This window comes from Carassius auratus, chromosome 18 (genome assembly GCF_003368295.1).
Source record: "Carassius auratus strain Wakin chromosome 18, ASM336829v1, whole genome shotgun sequence".
In the NCBI taxonomy this organism is placed as follows: Eukaryota; Metazoa; Chordata; class Actinopteri; order Cypriniformes; family Cyprinidae; genus Carassius; species Carassius auratus.
This window is the reverse complement of record NC_039260.1, coordinates 24,498,372-24,520,464: the sequence shown is the minus strand read 5'-3', so window position 1 is coordinate 24,520,464 and position 22,093 is coordinate 24,498,372. Positions and strand designations below refer to the sequence as shown.

The window sequence follows — 22,093 nt, the reverse complement described above, 5'->3', positions numbered from 1 at the left end:
TTATTCTGTGGGCACCACTTAGACATCCAGCCATTGAGTGATGACAATCTGCTATGCATCTCATCACCACGGTAAGCAGGGAGGGGACCAGAGCATATTACAGTGTCTGACATCGTGCTTGCAAGTTCACACACCTCTTTAAAGTTATTTTTAGTGATCTCCGACTGGTGAAGTCTTACATCATTAGCACCGGCATGAATAACAATCTTACAGTATTTATCAGGGGGGCAGGGTTTAATTTTTTTTTTTTATAGCACCCCTGGGCGCCGCCATTGGCTAGCGGAGCCCCACCTGCTGTTAGCATTCCATTGACTCCCATTCAAAAAAAAAAAAAACCCTTATAGCTGGAATGAAAAATATGATTTTAATGATAGATACAAGATCAATCATCTCATCATCAAAACGTGGGTGGCTGGATGGACAACACTGATGCACTTCTCATGACAATTTAGGAGAAATGGATTACAAACTATTAAAGCTACAGTAAAAGCACAAAGTCTGTTGGTCTGCTGAGAGTTAGTCTGGGTTTCTAGTTTAATCTGAGCACTCCATTAAAGGTCAAAGGATCAGTTTCCTGTTAAAATGAGTGGCTTATAAACGCAGCACACTGTTTTCTTTAAGACTGCAGTCAGACACATCTTCTGCTCAGAGAGAGTAGCGGGAGAGAAGGGTTTGGTCCTCGAACGAGTCTCTCTGCTTCACTACTGGCCGTTCTTCACGTTAAACATCCTTTCCTGAAACACAAGAGGAATAGAATAAAATAAAACCAAACTGCACATGCACATCACCATAAACCAAGTGCAAACAAGACAATATACGATGATGGGCTAACCCAATGTGTTTAACTGTGCTATAATACTACAGTTTTTATTACTGAGCCTCGTCAAGGAGCTTTAAAAATCACCAATCAGACTGCCTTCAGTTAAAGAAGCGTTTAGATTACACTTCTGCATTCTGCAAATGTGATCACAAAAAAATCTAATAAGAAATAAAAAAAAATGTGTTTTTGTACCTTGATCATGGTCTCGAGTTTGATGGCGTCAGCTGCAAATTTGCGTATCCCATCAGAGAGTTTCTCCACGGCCATGCGGTCCTCGTTGTGTAGCCAGCGGAAGCTCTTCTCATCCAGGTGCACCTGCTCCAGATCGCACTGCTTCGCTGAAAGAGAGAGGAGTTTAAATGATCTGAAGCGGGCGGTTCAGCGTGAGGGACACGTGTCAGCTGATGCTCACCTCCCTGCGGCGTGAGGGAACAGGTCACCGCGCTGTGGTCCTGACTGAGCTCTCCCAGCAGCCCCGGGGAGATGGTGAGCAGATCACAGCCGGCCAGAGCCTTCACTTCCCCTGTGTTCCTGAAGGAGGCGCCCATCACCACCGTCCTGTAGTTGAACTTCTTGTAGTAGTTGTAGATCTTGGTGACACTCTGCACACCTGAGAGAAAGACCGGGACAGAGACAGACGCTGACTGACCAGTGAAAGACGGATATGGTCTGGTACAAACTACATTTTTTTTTTTTTTTGTATAGTTGTATTTTATATTTGATCTGTAATGTTCTACTGTTAGTGTTTTCTCTCTATTTCTCTGTATGAATGTTCTGTACATGTGGAAGAACTGACAATAAAGCAGACTTGACAAAAACAGTGCAACTGCATAAAAACCAATCGTGGAGCAGAGGTGTTCAGTCCTCGATTAGTCAACTCTCTGCAGTCACTTTGTTGAACACTTTGCCTGTATGGAGGTTAGATTGACTGATCTGGACTGCTGCCTTGAACCGGAGCAGGCGAGCACACAATGATACGCCTTGCGTGTGATATCGGGATTACTCGAGACGCTTCACAGTACAAGATGCATAACGATTCTCTCAGATCTAACAAGAAAAGTTCAGTTATCAGAGAACATGCCTGGATCTTCATGGGGCTCGTAGTTTTTGCGGTCGGTGTTTTCTTTGTACCAGTCCAGGATACGCCCCACGAAGGGCGAGATGAGGGTGACGTGAGCCTCGGCACACGCAACAGCCTGAGCGAAGGAGAACAGCAGAGTCATGTTGCAGTGGATCCCGTCCTTCTCCTCCAGCTCCCTGACAAACACACACACACACACACACACGTCAGCAGAGCAGCTCTCGCTCCGTTTATTAACACAGCTGTATATGAAGCAGTCAGCTTCACATGGTGTTTGTGGTCATGACGGCAGACAGAAGCAACACCTGAAGATGTGTGACACACAAACATCATCTTATAATCTTAATACACACTCACTGTCCGGCCTGAATGCCCTCCCACGTGGAGGAGAGTTTGATGAGGATGCGCTCCTTACTGACTCCTGCCTCCTCATAGAGAGAGATGAGCCTCCGAGCACGAGACACCATCGCCTCCTTATCGAACGACAGCCTGGGTCACACACACACACACACACACACACCTCGGTCACCAGACACTAGACCTGCTCTCACTGCCTCCGCTCCATCTCTTCAGGAAGAGGAAGTGAGGAAAGAGCACTTATTTGTGAATGGAATATTCTTGATCAATCAAGATTCACTTTAAAGCATCATCAGTTGCACTCATGGGATCTGTTATGTACGTTATCTAATTTAACAATGTCATAATTAATATTAATAACTCCACTTGCCCTGCTGAAATATGTAGAATAATTATTCTGGCAGGGTGAGGTTTGACTTCACAAGAGCAGATCATGGAGACTCTTACCTGGCATCGACTTCAGTGGAGACCCGGCCAGGAACCTTCTTTAAGATCTCCAAACCGAAGTTCACAAACAGCTTGTCCATGGCATTGGTCACCTGCTCCTCCTCACTCCTGCGATCACAGAGAGACACACATTAGACCTGTGAGGAACTGACAGAGATCAGATCCGTGTCCTCCGGGCTCTCACCCGCCGTTAGCGATGCCGTATTTGATGGCCTGCTCCACGAGAGGCTGGTAGATGGACATCTTCGCTGCAGCCAGAATCAGAGAAGGATTGGTGGTGGCATCCTGAGGCTTGTACTCTTCAATAGCTGCGGAGAAGAGAAAACGAGGAAGATTACAGCGAGTGCAATCTCAACAGATGAGATGTGGATCAGAGAAGTTAGGTGTTTGTTACTAGCATCAGATCTCCAGTCTGCAGACAATGGAAGAACAGTATAGTGAGCAGAACATCTGGAGTATGATGGAAATGTTCCACGTAATGTCCTCAGAAAGGATGCTCAGGTCACAGATCATGTTCATCTAGATTTCCCCAAGCAGTGCTCAACACAGTAGAAATAACAGTCATTTGATTAAATGATCTTAAAGTAATCATCAGATCAGTATAAACCAAGACGACTTGAGTGACACTGATTTCTACTCCACTTTTGAGGTGTGAATGTTCATGTATCTTTCTGTTCGGAGAACACTGGGATGTGAATAAAAGCTTGGGAGATGTGTCTGGTCTATGCTGCACGGCTGAAGATGGAGCGCTCCGAGGAAAACAGAGATGGAGCGCAGTATTAATGATCCTGTGTCTGACCGGTGCACACCTGAGAAGAGCGCAGAGAGAGTAGAGATGCTCAAGATCTGCCGTTTCTGTGGTTAGACAGCAGGACACGGTCACCATACTTCGAGAAGTGAAAAAAACTTTACTATAGTATTTTATTGCGTTATTGACCACTGGAGGTTGTCTGAATTTTCTGTGGTGGAGAAGTCAGTGTTCGTGAATGGAACCTTATTCCAATTCACATTAGGAATTTTAGAACGTACGCTTCTTTTAAAATTAACTTAAAGAAGTGGCTAACAGGTAATCAGGACGGTCAACAATATATTTGACATGAAATCTTACTGCTATTCTGCCTGGAACAAGACTTCTGGTTCAACACGATACATAAATCATAATATACAGTTATTGAATAATAGCCGATCAATAACAGTTTCTGTCAGACGCGTCCGATTCGAGAACCGAGGAGCTGATGATGCTGCGCATGTGTGATTCATCGTGAAGCAGACCGACACACAGAGCATCTGAACTGAACGGATTCTGTGCTAGTGTTATGGGTGCGGCTAAACCGAAGGCTTGAATCAAGGGCAATCATCACAAATGACGACATTACATCGAGCGCAAAAGAACCGGTGAACCGTTTATTGAATCGAACTGTCCGAAAGAACTACTGGTGATCCGAACACCGATGCAACCGGTTCTTGACTCATGAACGAGTCAGTCTATTGTTCGTTATCTGGCTCGGTTCGGTGTTCATCTTCACAGCAGTTAGGTCAGTGTACTGTTTGAGTACATGCATTACTCCGGGATATTGGTTTGTTTGAACTCAGAGGGAGTCTCAGCCAAAGATGCATATTTACATGCCAAATCAAAACAGTTTTCGGTCTGCCACATGTATTCTTATTGGCAGGCTTTATCATTCATCAGCTGAAAAACAAAAGAACACATGCATATATATATATATATATACAGGTCCTTCTCAAAAAATTTGCATATTGTGATAAAGTTCATTATTTTCCATAATGTAATGATAAAAATTAACCTTTCATATATTTTAGACTCATTGCACACCAACTGAAATATTTCAGGTCTTTTATTGTTTTAATACTGATGATTTTGGCATACAGCTCATGAAAACCCAAAATTCCTATCTCAAAAAATTAGCATATCATGAAAAGGTTCTCTAAACGAGCTATTAACCTAATCATCTGAATCAACTAATTAACTCTAAACACCTGAGGCTTTTAAAAACTCCCAGCCTGTTTCATTACTCAAAACCGCAATCATGGGTAAGACTGACCTGACTGCTGTCCAGAAGGCCATCATTGACCCCCTCAAGCGAGAGGGTAAGACACAGAAAGACATTTCTGAACGAATAGGCTGTTCCCAGAGTGCTGTATCAAGGCACCTCAGTGGGAAGTCTGTGGGAAGGAAGAAGTGTGGCAAAAAACGCTGCACAACGAGAAGAGGTGACCGGACCCTGAGGAAGATTGTGGAGAAGGACTGATTCCAGACCTTGGGGGACCTGCGGAAACAGTGGACTGAGTCTGGAGTAGAAACATCCAGAGCCACCGTGCACAGGCGTGTGCAGGAAATGGGCTACAGGTGCCGCATTCCCCAGGTCAAGCCACTTTTGAACCAGAAACAGCGGCAGAAGTGCCTAACCTGGGCTACAGAGAAGCAGCACTGGACTTTTGTACAAATTTAGCATGTCATTTGGAAATCAAGGTGCCAGAGTGTGGAGGAAGACTGGGGAGAAGGAAATGCCAAAATGCCTGAAGTCCAGTGTCAAGTATCCACAGTCAGTGATGGTCTGGGGTGCCATGTCAGCTGCTGGTGTTGGTCCACTGTGTTTTATCAAGGCCAGGGTCAATGCAGCTAGTTATCAGGAGATTTTGGAGCACTTCATGCCTCCATCTGCTGAAAAGCTTTATGGAGATGAAGATTTAGTTTTTCAGCACGACCTGGCACCTGCTCACAGTGCCAAAACCACTGGTAAATGGTTTACTGACCATGGTATTACTGTGCTCTCCTGACCTGAGCCCCATAGAGAATCTGTGGGATATTGTGAAGAGAAAGTTGAGAGACGCAAGACCCAAAACTCTGGATGAGCTGAAGGCTGCTATCGAAGCATCCTGGGCCTCCAGAACACCTCAGCAGTGCCACAGGCTGATTGCCTCCATGCCACGCCGCACTGAAGCAGTCATTTCTGCAAAAGGATTCCCGACCAAGTATTGAGTGCATAACTGAACATAATTATTTGAAGGCTGACTTTGTATTAAAAACACTTTTCTTTTATTGGTCGGATGAAATATGCTAATTTTTTGAGATAGGAATTTGGGGTTTTCATGAGCTGTATGCCAAAATCATCAGTATTAAAACAATAAAAGACCTGAAATATTTCAGTTGGTGTGCAATGAATCTAAAATATATGAAAGTTAAATTTTTAGCATTACATTACAGAAAATAATGAACTTTTATCACAATATGCAAATTTTTGAGAAGGACTTGTACAGCAGTGTTCAGAAGCATTCATCCAAACACTAGCTGTACACACACACACACACACACACATACAGTGTTCAGGAGCATTCATCCAATCACTAGCTGTATACACACACACACACACACACTGTTCAGGAGCATTCATCCAAACACTGGCTGTACACACACACACACACACACACATACAGTGTTCAGGAGCATTCATCCAATCACTAGCTGTATACACACACACACACACAGTTCAGGAACGAGTCAGCGGATCGACAGCCTCATCATCATGACAAAGCAGAAACACACAGAGGAGTTTCATCCAGCTCTGCTGCTTGTGTAACAAACACTGAAATCACTGACAGCACGGCACACTTTCACAAGACAGTCTTGGGCAATTCAATCTGATGTAAGTTACAGTTGTTCATACAACAAGAAATTCTGGATTTGATCCCACGCTCATTTCTGTGTCCCGGACAGACTTACACAGACATTACTGTCAAGATCAGCTTACAAACTCTGCTCTACATGCAGACTACAATCAGAGAGAATCTAAATACTTTTGTACAAAATTAATGTGTAAATCAAGATTAGGCTTTGCATCAACATTAGTGATTGAGTTGGTCATTTTGTGCATTAAGAAACCAATACATTTATTAGAAGATGAACTATTCTCGTGTTTCAGTAAGATCTGATTCCATCATTCATGTGTATCCGCATTCTCAGAGGAAACACAATCCGTGCTATCAGAACTTCCTGTTCCAAGTAATCAGCCAAATTCAGAAATATTAAATAATTAAATTATTAAACCGACGCACGCACTGCAGCACAATGCACGTAAGATGATTAATATTAATTAGCAAAGCATTCAGTTATTAGTCGAGCTGCCTATCGACCAATCAGATTGACTGCATCTTTAAAACGCTTAATATTCATGAGATGAGCCGTGATCGTCCAATGAAACTTCGCTTCCGGGTCCCATGCTGTATTTTGTTTTTTAGGTCAGATTAAACCAATGACCGAGATCACGTGTTTCACTCCGATCTAGTTAACTCAACACGACACGTTTCTAGGCTCCCATTCAAATCACGCTTTAAACATATATATATATCTGCCCTTCATACCGTGAGTATAGAAGGCACTCTATTGTGAAAACAGCAGTTCCTCACTGAGGGTTAACTGCAGCAATCATTAACCAAATAACGTCCATGCGTTCATTTTAGGAAAAAAGTATGAGAGTTTTCTTTACAGAGAGTCCATGATTGCGGCTGTCAGTTATAAACGTGTAAATATAAACCGCTCTGAAGTTCCCTTTAAAGGGACTCCGCTAACATTACCGGAAATATCTATAAGAAATGTACCGTTAAAGTCGCCCGTGTCTGCAACCACCACCGTGTGTTTCTTGATCTGCTCCAGCGCAGACTCCATCTTTCGCCGTTTGTCCGGTGACACAGACATGATCCCGAGAAAACCGAGCTTTTATAACTGCACACGGAGACGCAACCGTCAGCAGTACCGAGAGAGAGAGAGAGAGAGAGAGAGAGAGAGAGAGAGAGCGGGAGCGCGCGCCTGCGTGAGGGCGGAGCCACTGCACGTGACGTCATCGCGTCACACCCAATGACGGAGGGATTGAGGCACACACCTCACATCCAGCACATTTTTTTTTTTTATTTTATTTATTGAAATCTTTCCAGTACAGTCATAACAATTATAAACATAACCATTTGAACCTTACAGTTTAAGAATGCTTGCGGATAGAGTCAAACACAAAATAGGCTTAAGAGAAGCGAGACAATTACAAGAGATAGAGATAGATTAACATAGTGAGGAAAAAAAAAAACGGGAGAGAGCTAGGGATTTTTTTAGCATTTCGAGATCATCTATCGTTGTACAGAGTTTCACAGCATTCTTTCCTTTCATGTGTTTCAGAGATGAAAAGTAACAGTATAACAGTAGTCACAGTTTATGGATTTTATAAATCTGTTCTTACGTATGAAGAATTTTCCAAGTATTACTATGGAGTTGATTAACATATTGTGATAGTTATCTTTGGCAATAAAACCATATAAAACATTTTCTTTCTTTAAAACAGGAACAGGCAGATATTTTGACAACCAATGGAATAAATCACTCCAGAGGGCATTGATGTAAATACAATCATAGAATATATGATCTGTGGTTTCTGTGTTATTGGTACAAAACATACCGTTCTTACAGTCAAAACCAAATCTCTTAGAAAGAAACTCAGAAGATGGATAGATTCCATTTAGGACCTTATAGTGCACTTCCTTAACTTTTGGCACATTTGGAAATTTAAAGAAAAAGGATCTTAAACATTCAGAGTCTTTTTTGGAAAAAAAAACCTGGAGATTGAATTGTAAGATCTAGAGAACGGGTACAGTTCTTTGTTAAATATTCGTCTAATATCGAAGTTACTTATTTTACTTTCAAACAGATTACTCCATTGTACCAAAAGCGAAGGAAGCTTTGGAGTCGAACAGTCTCGATGCCGGTGAGATATCATTAAAAGAACTTGCTTAGGTATTGCATTAAAAACTTTTTTATATTGCTGTTTGTCTATAATATTAAATTTAGCACAAAAATCCTCGAATGAGAGTAAGTTACCATTACAGTCCAGTAAATGAGAAACTGACCAAATGCCTTTTTTCAATTCTTTAGATTGTCAATTATTTTTGAGTTTTTGCCAGGTTTTGGAATAAGGGAGATAATTCCTTGCTTCATTGTTGTTGGTAAAATGAGTGTACTACATATTTCTTTTAGCATATTTAGTAAGAGATCTTTTAGGTTATCCCAGAAATGCTTGTAAAAGTTGCTTGTTAAACCGTCTGAGCCTGGGGATTTATCCAGTTTTACACAGTTTAGGGCTTTTTCCACCTCTTCCATTTTAATTTCAGCATCACAGATAATCTTAAAACAATCATCAATTTTAGGGATCTGTTCAGAGATTTTATGAAAGAAAGCTTCATCATCGACCTGCGAATAAGATGAGTAATATAAATTACTATAAAACTGAAAAACTGCTCTGGAGATCTTATCAGGGTCAGTACATTCTTGGTTGTCAATTATCAGCGTCAAAAATTATCATTTTTACCGCATTTCGTTCCTGACTTCCCTTCTCTAGACGACAGAAATATGCTGTGCTCTTTTCTCCTTCTTCCATCATTTTGCTCGAGAGCGGCTATAAGCCCTTTAGCTTTATTTATTAACATAAATGCTGTCCAGTGGGGAATGCAGCGTCGCTAATTTTTGTTTATCATCTTCATTTATCAGATGTTTACTGTAAATACTATTGATTTCCTTTACAATATGCATTTATTTTTGTTTACTGTCTCTACCTAAAGTTTTACCAAACAAGATGGAAATTTGACGAATTTTATATTTCAGATATTCCAATTTGGCTCTATAGCTTGTGAATGATAGATCCATATTTATATCATTAATAGTTCTTTTTTTATCTCTTGACAGAAGGGATCATAATTAAGGAGGTTTGAGTTGAATTTCCAATATCCATTTCCTCTTAAGGGCATATTTGATGAGTTACATTAATTTTAACTAGATAGTTTATATCTGACACAAGCCAGTAGTCTAGTCTAGATTTAATTGTTCCATCTGGTTTAAACCAAGTAAATACTTAAGTGTCTGGGTTTAGATAGCGCCAAATATCTATCTGTTTGAGTGAGTTACAAAGTTCCAACAAAGCTTTATTGTAGTGATAATTTTGAAATCTTGTAGGGAACCGGTCAAGCCTTTAATCCATTACTACGTTAAAATCTCCTCCCATAAAGATATCATAGTCGAAATAATGTTTGGATAAGTCTTTTACAGTATTTGTTAGATTTATTAGAAGATTTTTGTTCTGGTTGTGGTTGTTATAACCGTAAATATTCCCTAGGATAAGAATTCTATCGCCCGTCTCAAAAACACAAATTATCCAATGATCTAGCGGGTCCTTTCCCTGGAAAGCTGTTCAGGAGTAGGGCAACACCTGTTTGAACCATGACTAAACAGTATCTTATCTCCACATTGATTTGACCAAAATTTTCTCATTACTGTGAGTTTCTTGAACAAGATAAGCTTGTGCTTTTTCACTTTTTAAATACAAAAATGTTGCTTTCCTTTTAATAGAGTCTCTTAAACCCCTAGCGTTAAGGGTTACAAAAGAGAGGTTAGAATTAAATAAAGACATGACAAAAACTAAAAGAATGAAGGAAAGAATATCTTGAAAAAGAAGGTTGTAGAACGTAGGTTTGTTAGTTGTAACTAACGAGTTGTGATAGGCCCCTAACAAATGTTGGTATTAATCAACATCAGACATCAAACTTTGAATCGGTAATAAGTATCTTAGAAACCGGAAACTTAAGCAGTTTTATTAATGAACTTAAAGGAATATAATAGATTGCCAGTAACTCTGTCTGCTTTGCAAAAGTCCTGCTTGATGCGAATCCCAGCTTCCTTGCAGAACTTAGAGTTTTTAGTCAGTGTCCAGATTTCATCCCTCTGATGTCTCATCACGAACTGGATGATCACTTGGCGATGACCCCTTTCTTCTCGTTTCCCGAGCCCATGAACACTGTCAATAACCGTCTCCATGGAAGCGGCCCACTGACAGGATGCTAATGATTTCTTGACGGATCTCTTCATTTTCCTTTTCTTTAAGGCTTTGTATCTTAAGGTTCCATCGCCGCTTATATCTTTCCATCTCTGTAACTCTTTCCGGTAGTTCTTTATTTTCTCTGATAAGCTGTGGCCTTTCTTTCTCAACTGCTTTTAATTGCGCTTTGCACTCATTAATTTCTGCTAGCTTGGCAACACTGGCTAACGTTACCATAACAGTGGTCTCTCGTAACTGTTCTCCAAATGTGTCCATTTTCATTGTTAGCTTTTCAATTGCCTCAACAAGGGCACTTGGGTGTTCCTTTGGTTCTTGTGAGGCTTTAATCTTGTTGGGAGGAACAGAAGATTTTGTTGGAGTCGGAGGGTGGTCTTTCCTCTTACCGTAGCTGCTTCCTGAAGTTTCCATTGGTGTTTAATCGTGGTCATGAACGTTGGTTTGAGCAGAGGTTGCCGTTAGCTTAGCTTTGCTTTTCTTGCTTGACATATCTCGGATGGGTTGACAAAAAAAGTAAAGCAACTGCTTGGCTTTTCTCAAAAAAAGATGCTGGTGTTAAAGGTTATTATATGATAGCAACTATTTTGGGTGGCTGATGTTGATTTAAAGATTATTTCGGTGGCATTGATAGCGAGCTTAGAAAACCCGATGTGACCTGTTCGCCATCCCGGCGCGTCTCCCACATCCAGCACATAGATACTATGACATCCAGCAGAAAACACGAGGTTGATCCCTCCACATTTAAATGATCATCAATAAATCTGTCTGTACATTTATGCATATGTAGCCTACTATAGTTTTGTTTTATATATTAATTGAATACCTGAGTATTGTTTGAGTTTTTCGCAAAAAACTATATTTCTGTTTTTCTTTATATTTCTGTTTCCTTTCACATCCAGCATTCATTGCTGCATGCTGTGTTTTATGTTATTAGATTTATACTTCACACTGGATTGAGGAACGTAGACCTCTGAAGACTCTAAATAATACTGAAACCACAGCACATATGTTGATTTAGAGACATCAAACAATATTCAAGATTCAGATGATTTAATATAGCTTACAGTTGTGTTTTAGCACAGGCATAAAATAATGGCAACAAAGGGAAACTAAAATGATAGATGAAAGTGCGAAACAGAGCACAAAGATACGAACGAGCTGTTAAAACAGAGATTAAAGCTATGAAACTTGCAGGATGTTTAAATGGTATAAAAGTTCTCTTATATGCCAAAAGATCATGGCATGACCCTTTAAAAGAATAACAGGAGAAGATGAAGAAAAAATTCTGGTACAGGAGAAATAGCAGAAGTGAAGAAGCATGATCTTTAGACCTAGATTTGGTACTGAACTTAAAAATCAACACCTTATAGAACAGAATAAGGGGAAATGTTAAAGACACTTTAACACTTTAACAAAGAACACGCCTCCTTTTTTGCGCTGAACCGCCCAGGGAGCGCAAGTTCATTCACTAGTTTAGCGACGTGCTTCTGTGGAGGGAAGAGCGCGCTTTGTGCAGGTGCAAAATAGGAATGACACATGCGTCGGTGTACAAAGTCAATTGCGCTGGGTGCAAGATAGGGCCCATAATCTTTAAAACCTTTCATTTATTGAAGAGCTCGACAAACAGTTCGACAAGGGAGTAATTAAGGTAAACATAAATTCAGGCAACTCTAACTGTTATCTTTTTTAATATAACATTAATATTATAACAATAACAGTCTGTTAATAGTAGAAAATTGTTAGCTTGAATGCAGTGTTAAGTCACTTTGGATAAAAGCATCTGCTAAATGCATGAATTCAATTCAATTTAATTTGATTTAATAAGTAAAAAGTGAAGAGAAAATTGTATAACCGGTGCTTCTACGTGTTTGTTTTTTTTTACAGGATCAAAAACATTTCAGCAGCATAACAAATAGCTTCTAAAGTTTGTTTAGAATATTTTACAAGGTTCAAGGAGGATAATAACATACGAAATTCATTTTTAAAACAGTTTACATTTGGTAATAGTTTTTTCCATTTACTTATGTGAATGTGGTATTTACCCATAATGATGATAAGGTTAATCAAAAGTGAAAGATCCCTCGTCAGTTTAGAATTATAAATAAGAATATCTTCTATTGTAAATTGTTCAAAACTTCTACGTGTACATCGCGTGATCTGAGCGTCGTTATGCTTCCGTCGCTATGGTTACATCAAACCGTTAATCAGCTCTTAAACACTGTTCGCTGAACCATTAATCAAGCGATATAATATAATATAATATAATATAATATAATATAATATAATATAATATAATATAATATAATATATAACTAATAAAACAGATAAACTGTGTTGTCAAATGTTGGTGATGATAGTTATAAGACAGAATATAGCTACTGAAGCTTAAATACTATGAAGAAAACAAAAATCTTTATGAAAGTCTGCCTTGAAAGTACTGTAAATATAGAATTGTATGCGTGTTCAGCCAGCAGATGACACTAATGCCAGTCTTTCCATGAATTATGTTTCAAAGTAGAAATAAATCCTTGTTTGTCTCAGCTCTAAACTAATTTAGATGCATCTTCTCATTAGCAGTGGCGGCTCCAGACAATTTTGATTGGGGGGAAATGGGGGGTCCTGGTCATTTCAAGTGGGGTCTCAAAAAATACAGTGGGCACAGCTAATAACTGCATATTACTGCATTGAAAATACATTCTGGTCCAAAAATAGCAAAAACTATGACTTTATTCAGCATTGTCTTCTCTTCCAGGTCTGTTGTGAGTGAGAGAGTTCAAAACACTGAAGTGTAGTGATATCTGGTTCACGAACGAATCATTCGATGTAACCGGATCTTCTTGAACCAGTTCACCAAATCGAACTGAATCGTTTGAAACAGTTCGCATCCCCAATACGCATTAATCCACAAATGACTTAAGTGGTTAACTTTTTTAATGTGGCTGACCCTCCCTCTGAACAGGGCCGTGTAGAGACCTTTGGAGGGGCAGGTGCTCAAAGTATGAAAGGGGCACATGGAACAAGGCTTTAAATGGCGCTGTTCAAAGTATCAATACAGCAATATATTGTGATGCATTCCTTGCTGATTCACATATCGATATGGATGATTATGTATTGATACAGCAGCTTTGATGCAGTTTTGAAAAAGAAACAATAGAGAAGATAATTTTAAGTTTAAAATAATAATAGCTCTGGAATTAGAAACTGAAATGTCTTAAATTGTTCCAACCTGATGGCTTTTTCTTCTCTGTTCTACAGAATAATTAAGAACAGCGATTATAGTAAAAACTATAGAAACAGTTGTGCCTCTACATGTTACTCTTTCTCAGCAGCCTCTGTCTCCTGGCTTGTTGTTACATGCTCTCTTTCTGTCACTTGTGCCTCTACATTTCCCTCTTTTTCTTCCTCTATATCCATCTCCTCATTTGATCTATTACTTTCCACTCTCTGTCCATCTAGGAACAAGGCTCAATTTACTATTTCAGCATTAATCTATTATTTTAACCATCACTACCAGTCTTGCACCTAATCAATAAGTCCACCTTAAATATTGATACAAAACATAAAAAACTGATACACTGGAATATAGTGATTAATATAATTATTACTGTTGTAGTTGTTGTTGTCTAAAATTGAACACTTTTGCAATGTAAACAAATGACAGGCTACATCTGTTATTCATCTCATTCACACTGCACTTTGATTTCAGGTATATTATGCATTTTTTATTGACACTGATATTTTTACATTTATTTCCAGAGAGATATTATTGAGTTTACAGGCTAAAGTGGTCTTGCTGTTGTAAATACTGTTGCTATTGTAGAAAAAAATATTTGCATCACAATTAAAGTATAATTATATAATTTTTTTTTTTTTTTTTTTTTTTTTTTTATAATGATAATTCAGAGAATGAGAAAATCTGAATAAGCCTTACCAGTGTTGTGATAATTATTTTTAAGGCACTCAACGTGTTAAAAAATAAATAAGTACTGTCATATAATAAAAGTTTAGTCAAAGCTGTCAGTCTGCTTCACACTGAATCACACATGCGTAGTATCATCAGCTCCTCGGTTCTTGAATCAGACGCGTCTGACAAAAACGGTTCTCGGTTCAGTGTATGAATAAATTTCGAAATAATTATTATTTATTATTGTTCTACGTAGTTTGAAGAGAAACATTTTTTTATCTTTATCCCGGATATATATTTTTTAGTCAGGAAGAGGATGGGGGGTCAAATGGGGGGTCAGAGCGATTTTTTTTGCAGGGTCTAGAGACCCCCCAAGACCCTCCATGGTGCCGCCAATGCTAATTAGGGACGCAGATCAAAACAATGCTTTTTAATATCTGCACTGCATGAACACCAAACCTCAACACGGTCACAAACTCATGTACAAGTTCACTTCAACTTATTTCTATTGCAGTGAGATGTTAGAGATTTTTGAAGTAGACAAAGATGAGAGGAAAACCCATATTCTAGTCAAGTCAGAGTATAAACATAGAGTCTGAGTTAAGAAGAGCATTCTTGAGATGTTTGCCGTCGGTACCTCCCTAAGTCTGACCACAACCAGAACAAGAAACACTCCAGAAACACCAGAACCACAAGAAACACTCCAGAAACACTGGAAACACACAAGAAACACCCCAGAAACACAAGAAACACTCCAGAAACCCCAGAACCACGAGAAACACTCCAGAAACACTGGAAACACACAAGAAACACTCCAGAAACACCAGAACCACAAGAAACACTCCAGAAACACAAGAAACACTCCAGAAACACTGGAAACACACAAGAAACACTCCAGAAACACAAGAACACTCCAGAAACATGAGAAACCAAAAGAAACAATTCAGAAACACCAAAACCACGAGAAACACTCCAGAAACACTAGAAACACAAAAGAAACACAAGAAACACTCCAGAAACACCAGAACCACGAGAAACACTCCAGAAACTCTTAAGTTTATTTATATAGCACATTTCGTACACAATGGTAATTCAAAGTGCTTAACATAAAAGGAAGTAATGAAGAAAAATAATAACAAGAATAAAACAAGCAATTTCTAAAACTTTTACAATTATAAAAAAAATTGACTTATTTAAAATGAATTTAAAACAGTTAGAAAATTATTTTACAAAAAATAAAAAAGTCTAAAGTCTAGATTTAAATGTGACTAGTGTTTTAGCACATCTGATCTCTTCTGGAAGCTGATTCCAGCTGCGGCAGCATAGTAACTAAAGGAGGACTCCCCTTGTTTTGTGTGAACCCTTGGTATTTCTAACTGACTCGATCCTAATTATCTGAGTGCTCTGTTAGGTTTATATTCAGTGACCATATCTGAAATATATTTCGGTCCTAGGTCATTTAGTGACTTAAATGAGTAAATGAGTAAAAGTACTTTAATCTGTTCTGGATGAGCTGCAGCTGTCTAATGGTCTTTTTGGGAAGGCCGGTGAGGAGCCCATTACAATAGTCCACCCTGCTGGTGATAAAGACATGAACAAGTTTCTCCAAGTCTTGACTGGAAACAAAACATCAAATTCTTGCAATGTTTTTTTAAATTATAGTATGCTGATTTAGTTACTGCTTTGACATGACTACTGAAACTAAGGTCTGCCTCCAGAATCACACCAAGATTCCTGACTTGATTTTTAGTTGTTTGACCCCTAGAGTCAAGGTATGCATTCACCTTGAACACTTCATCTTTGTTTCCAAATGCAATGACTTCAGTTTTTTCCTTGTTTAACTGAAGAAAGTTCTGGCACATCCAACTACTAATTTCATCAATGCACTGGCAGAGGGAGTCAATGGAGCTGTGGTCATTTGGAGATAAGGCTAGGTAAATCTGGGGACTCCACATGTCATGGACGTCCACTTAGACTTATGCTCTCCTAGACTCACATAATAGCCTCTCCCTTCTAAGTATGACCTGAATCATTTGAGTACCATCCCAGAAAGCCCGACCCAGTTTTCCAGTCTCTCTAGTAGTATGTTATGATCGACAGTGTCAAATGCAGCACTGAGATCTAGCAATACCAGCACCAATATTTTGTAGTTTTGTTTTCTGCATTATCTATTTGAATATTAAAATCCCCTGCAATAGCAAAACAGTCAAACTCTGAGGAAATCATGGATAACATTTCTGTGACCTCTTCAACAAAGGTTGGAGAGTATTTTGGAGGCCTGTAAATAATAATAAACAGAATGCGTGGAGCACCGTTCAGCACAATCCCTAGATATTCAAAAGACAAGTACTGACCAAATGACGCTTGCATTGATAGACATCTTTAAATAGAGCAGCTACACCTCCACCTCTCCTAACAGTCCTGCAAACATGTAAGTGAAGTTAGGAGGGGCTGCTTCATTAAGGACTGTTGCACTGCAGCTGTCTTAAAGCCATGTTTCGTTTAGAACAGTGGTTCCCAAACCTGTCCTGGCGTACCCCCAACACTGCACGTTTTCTTTGTCTCCCTAATTAAACACATCTGATTCAACTCATCAGACAAAGAAAACGTGCAGTGTTGGGGGTACGCCAGGACAGGTTTGGGAACCACTGGTTTAGAAGCATAAAATCCAGATTGTTTGTGGTTATAAAGTCATTGATTAGAAATTATTTATTTTTTAGTGAGCGAATGTTTAAAGATGCTAACTTGATTGCTGTGCTTTGTGTCTTTACATCAATCTTAGTTTGATGCATAATAGGCCCCAGATTAGATGAGTTCCCTTCGGCTTGATATGGCCTTAGACTTTCTATCACGTGATAAAACTGAAATAGAGAAAGCTACAGGCACACTGGGTTCCCGCTTGTTCTGTAGGCATTTGTGAATTGGGATCTTCAAGATGGTGCCGCCGAGTCCGGTCGCCGTCCAGGTCGCTCAGCTTAGATTATGTTTTTATTTACATTTTTACCTACTTTTGCTTTCTCTTTTTACACACACAACCTCTGCACTGATCATTTACGACAAAGAAACACATTTGGACATTGGACACCGCTTCACTGACCTGTTTCAGGAAACTTTATCCTCCAACCCATCGTGGCCATATGAGATTCTCCAGAATGCCGAGATGAACAATAGCCGTGTTTCCACTATCGAGCTAGGACCGGGCGTGCTAGTGCGTGCCAGGGCCAGTCGCGTTTCCACTGTCACTTCCGGGGCTTGATCGTGCCTCGCCGGGGCTTCCTCGGGGCCAACGGCCAGGTTTTTTCGGCCCGACGAAATCCTTGGGCCAAAGCGGGCCCGCTGGGGCTAGAGGAGGGGTTACGAACAAAGGCGGAGTTTCTCCGTGTCTGGAGAGCGTCAGCGTGGATCATTTCAGAAAGAAAACAACTTTAACACCAGCATTAAAGACTTTTTAAAATCAGTTGAGCTCAAAACTCACTCTTAGTCAGCAGCGAGTGTTTGAAATAACTTGATCCGATGTGGACTACAATCACTAAACAAGGCAGAAATATTTATAAGCGATGTAAAAGACTATGCACGATAAACATTAACATTACCATGGTAAATATGACCGCTTGGAGAAATCAGACGTCAGCATCTTATTCTCTATCACAATTGTGTATTTATTAAGTAACATTTTATCTGTCGTCTTGTTTCGTGAGTTTAGCTCCACGTTATATCATCAAAATATAATAATGATTTTTGTTTGGGAGCTTTTATAAAAATAGAGAGTCTGCGCTGTGGATCATTTCAGAAAGATAGCTGCTATAACGCCAGCATTAAACGCTTTATTTAAATAAGTTGAGCTCAAAACTCACTTTCAGTCAGCAGCGAGTGTTTGAAATAACTTGATCCAATGTGGATTATAATCACCATACAGGGCAGAAATATTTATAAGCGATGTAAAAGACTATGCACGCTGGGCATTAACATTAAACATGGAAAATATGACCGCTTGAAGAAATCAGACGTCAGCTTCTTATTCTCTATCACAATCGTGTATTTACTAACTTATATTATCTATCACAAGCCTCGTCTCGAGAGTTTAGTTCATGTTGCCTATTATAAAAATATAATAATGTTTTTGTTCGGGATCCTTTATAAAAATAAAGATATCATTCATTCTTAATGTGACGTATAGGCCACTGTGACTACAAATAAACAGAAACAGACTCTACTGAATAAGCAGGCTATTTTCATAAGCGTTAAAAATAAATAAATAAAATATAAAGTGTATTTATGTGCGATTAATTTTGAGTCTTGATAAATTAAATAATTATGATCAATGTATCACTTATTCTATAGTTAAAACATCCATGCTTTTGAATTTGAATAACAAAGCATGCAAACAAACGGCCGCTTTTATCATGTTCGTTTTGTGATCGCGCATGTTCCAGTGACTTATTTCTTAGTTTTCTGATAACTTCTCTTTGTTAGTGAAATTATGAGGTTGCATGACGTTGTTCTGAGAGGCGTGTAAAGGGCGTGTTTTAGTGACGTGAAGTGGCGCTTCAAGCTCCACTGTGGAAACCCTGCGCTACTCTGGCCTCGGTGCTACTGGCCCGAGGCTATGAGCCCGGCCCGGCCCGCTTTAAGCCCTGGCTCGCACTGGCCCGACAGTGGAAATGCGGCTAATGGTCACCTGAATAACCACCCGAGGTAACGGATCAAGAAACAGCGAGAAACGTGCTGGGATTAGCAACAGACTGAGGAAAAGAGCACACAGCCCTCCTCTATCGAGCATTTTGCTCGCCAATGTCCAGTCTCTGGAGAATAAGATGGATGATCTTAGAGCCAGGATAAGTTTCCAACGGGACATTAGGGACTGTAACATCCTTCGTTTGTCTGAAACATGGCTCACGCCCTTGGTCCCAGATGCTGCTGTAATGCCGTCTGAAAACTTCTCTGTTTTACGGATGGACAGGACAGTGTGTTTCATGACTAACAAGAAATGGTGTGTTCCCAGGAATATCTCCACCCTGTCGCGCTCCTGCTCGCCTCATCTGGAACATTCATCCATTATTTGCCGCCCATTTTATCTGCCATGGGAGTTTTCATCGATCATCATAACTGCTGTTTACATCCCACCACAAGCAGACATCAACAAACATCCTGACGCTGCTATTATCATCACTAGGGACTTTAATAAAGCCAAACTCAGGCAAGTTATGCCTAATTTTTATCAACATGTATCCTGTCCAACCAGAGGACCGAATACACTGGATCATTGCTACACTCTGTTTAAAAAATGCCTACAAAGCTCGCTCACTACCGGCTTTTTGCAAATCGGACCATGCCGCCATTTTCCGCACACCAGAATATAAACAAAGGCTCGTTCAAGATCCCCCGGTTCAGAGGGTGGTGACGTGATGGTCGGACCAATCAGAAGCCATGCTGCAGGCTGCTCTTGATGACATAGAATGGGACATGCTTCGCGCAAGTTCATCTTACGTCAGCAAATTCACGGATGTAGCATTAAGCTTTGTAAACACGCTAGCCGAACAAGCTACAGATACAATATCTTTAAGGGCATTCTCAAATCAGAAACCGTGGGTGGAAAGATCAATCCGTGCAGCAGTAAACAAACGCACTGCTGCTTACAATGCCGGTCTTCTGTCAGGAAACATGAGTGAGTACAAAGTATCGTGCTATGCTCTCAGACGCGCAGTAAGAGCCGCCAAACACAGATACAGGGAACACATAGTCACATTTCCAGCTTAATGACTCCCGACGCATATGGCAAGGACTAAGGACCATCTGTGACTTTGGAAATAAATCCTCCACAGAGGTGAGAGCAGATCTGTCACTGGCTGACGAGCTAAACACTTTCTACGGCCGCTTTGAAAGCAATCTAAGCAGTGCGAGTCTGCCGATCAGCGCGTCAGGAAGTAGCAGTCAGAGCAGCGATCATCATGTGATCACCGTGTAGGAGGACGAGGTTCGGAGGGCACTAAAGCGAGTGAATGTAAGGAAAGCAGATGGACCTGATGGGATTTCTGGCCGTGTTCTGTGGTCCTGCGCTGATCAGCTCGCTGGTTTGTTTACATACATTTTTAATGAGTCTCTTGCTACATTGGTGTTTCCCACCTCATTCAAAAAACCTTTCATCATCCCTGTGCCTAAGAACAATAAACCCTCTTGTCTGAATGACTATCGTCCAGTTGCCCTCACATCAATAGTCATGAAGGTCTTTGAGGGACTGGTTAAAAATGTCATCTGCACCTCCATACCAGATACTTTGGACCCTCTTCAGTTTGCCTATCGCCCAAACAGATCCACTGATGATGCCATCTCTCACATCCTGCACTCTTCTCTCACACACATCGACAGCAATAACAGGAACTATGAAAGGCTTCTATTTATTGACTATAGCTCAGCTTTTAATACTATAGTCCCCTTAAAGCTAGCTTCTAAACTCATAGATCTCGGCCTGAATTCTTCACTCTGCAACTGGATTCTTGATTTCCTCACCGGCAGACCTCAAGTGGTGAAACTAGGCCAGTACACCTCTAACTCCATCACCCTGAATGTAGGAGCCCCACAGGGCTGTGTCCTGAGTCCCCTGCTCTACTCTCTCTACACACATGATTGTGTGTCTTCGCACAGCTCCACATCATTAATCAAATTTGCTGATGATACTGTGGTTCTGGGCTTCATTCACAACAATAATGAGACCGCATACTTGGATGAGGTAGAGAAATTAACATCATGGTGCCAGGACAACTGTCTCTCTCTGAATGTGAGCAAAACTAAAGAACTGAACTCTTCAGGAAGAGACAGTAGCAGCCCTATACTCCTCTTATGATCAGAGGGACCCCTGTGGAGAGGGTGAGCAGCTTCAAGTACCTTTGTGTAAACATCTCCGAGGACCTGACTTGGACTACTCACATTCAAACACAGGTTTCATCTTTTCATTTTGCTGCCATCTGGTAAGCGCTTCCGTAGCCTGATGGCAAAAACCGAGAGACTCAGGAGGAGTTTCTTCCCCCAGGCCATCAGGCTCCTAAACTCAAAACCAGCCTCTTAACATCTTCATGTCTCCACTTAATGTTTACTTTATCAAAATGATATTCATCATTCACCACCTCACATTGACAATCTGACAGTGTCAATCTGTTTGCACATTTACCTCTTGTACATTCCTGTGTATCTTAATATTTAAGGCTACAGTATAATGCACATATGCACATTGTACATCCCTGTGTATCTTAATATTTAAGACTACAGTTTACTTTCATGCACATATTTTGGCGTTCTATATTTAATTCTACAATATACATCTTTTTTATATTTTATTATTTGTATTTCTTACAAAGCTATATTTATGTATATTTTCATATGTGTTGTTTTTTTTTTCTTTAATAATTGCACTGTCCATGTGACGAATAAAAATCTTGAATCTGAATGTTGCTGTTATTATAGCGGGGACCCGACACATATCACTGAGAGCTTCTATCAGTTGTTTTTGGTTCACTTTCAGCAGATAGAGGGTTGGGCCCTCACGTTGTGCCAGTGATCGGAGAGCTCTCGCAGGAGCAGGGACCACAGGCTTTGGTGGTTTT

At 40.1% G+C, this 22,093-nt stretch overlaps 1 protein-coding gene across 1 annotated transcript; it reads right to left on the bottom strand.

The window, feature by feature from the left end:
• Positions 1-345: 345 nt before the first annotated feature.
• LOC113118738 (transaldolase-like) lies at positions 346-7,500 on the bottom strand. Its single transcript, XM_026288148.1, has 8 exons — positions 7,323-7,500; positions 2,890-3,013; positions 2,706-2,813; positions 2,259-2,390; positions 1,902-2,077; positions 1,233-1,430; positions 1,013-1,158; positions 346-734 (listed from the first exon to the last, which is right to left on the bottom strand). Exons 1-8 carry the CDS (start codon positions 7,417-7,419, stop codon positions 702-704), a joined length of 1,014 nt encoding a protein of 337 aa, XP_026143933.1. The 5' UTR covers positions 7,420-7,500; the 3' UTR covers positions 346-701.
• Between the last annotated feature and the right edge of the window lie 14,593 nt (positions 7,501-22,093).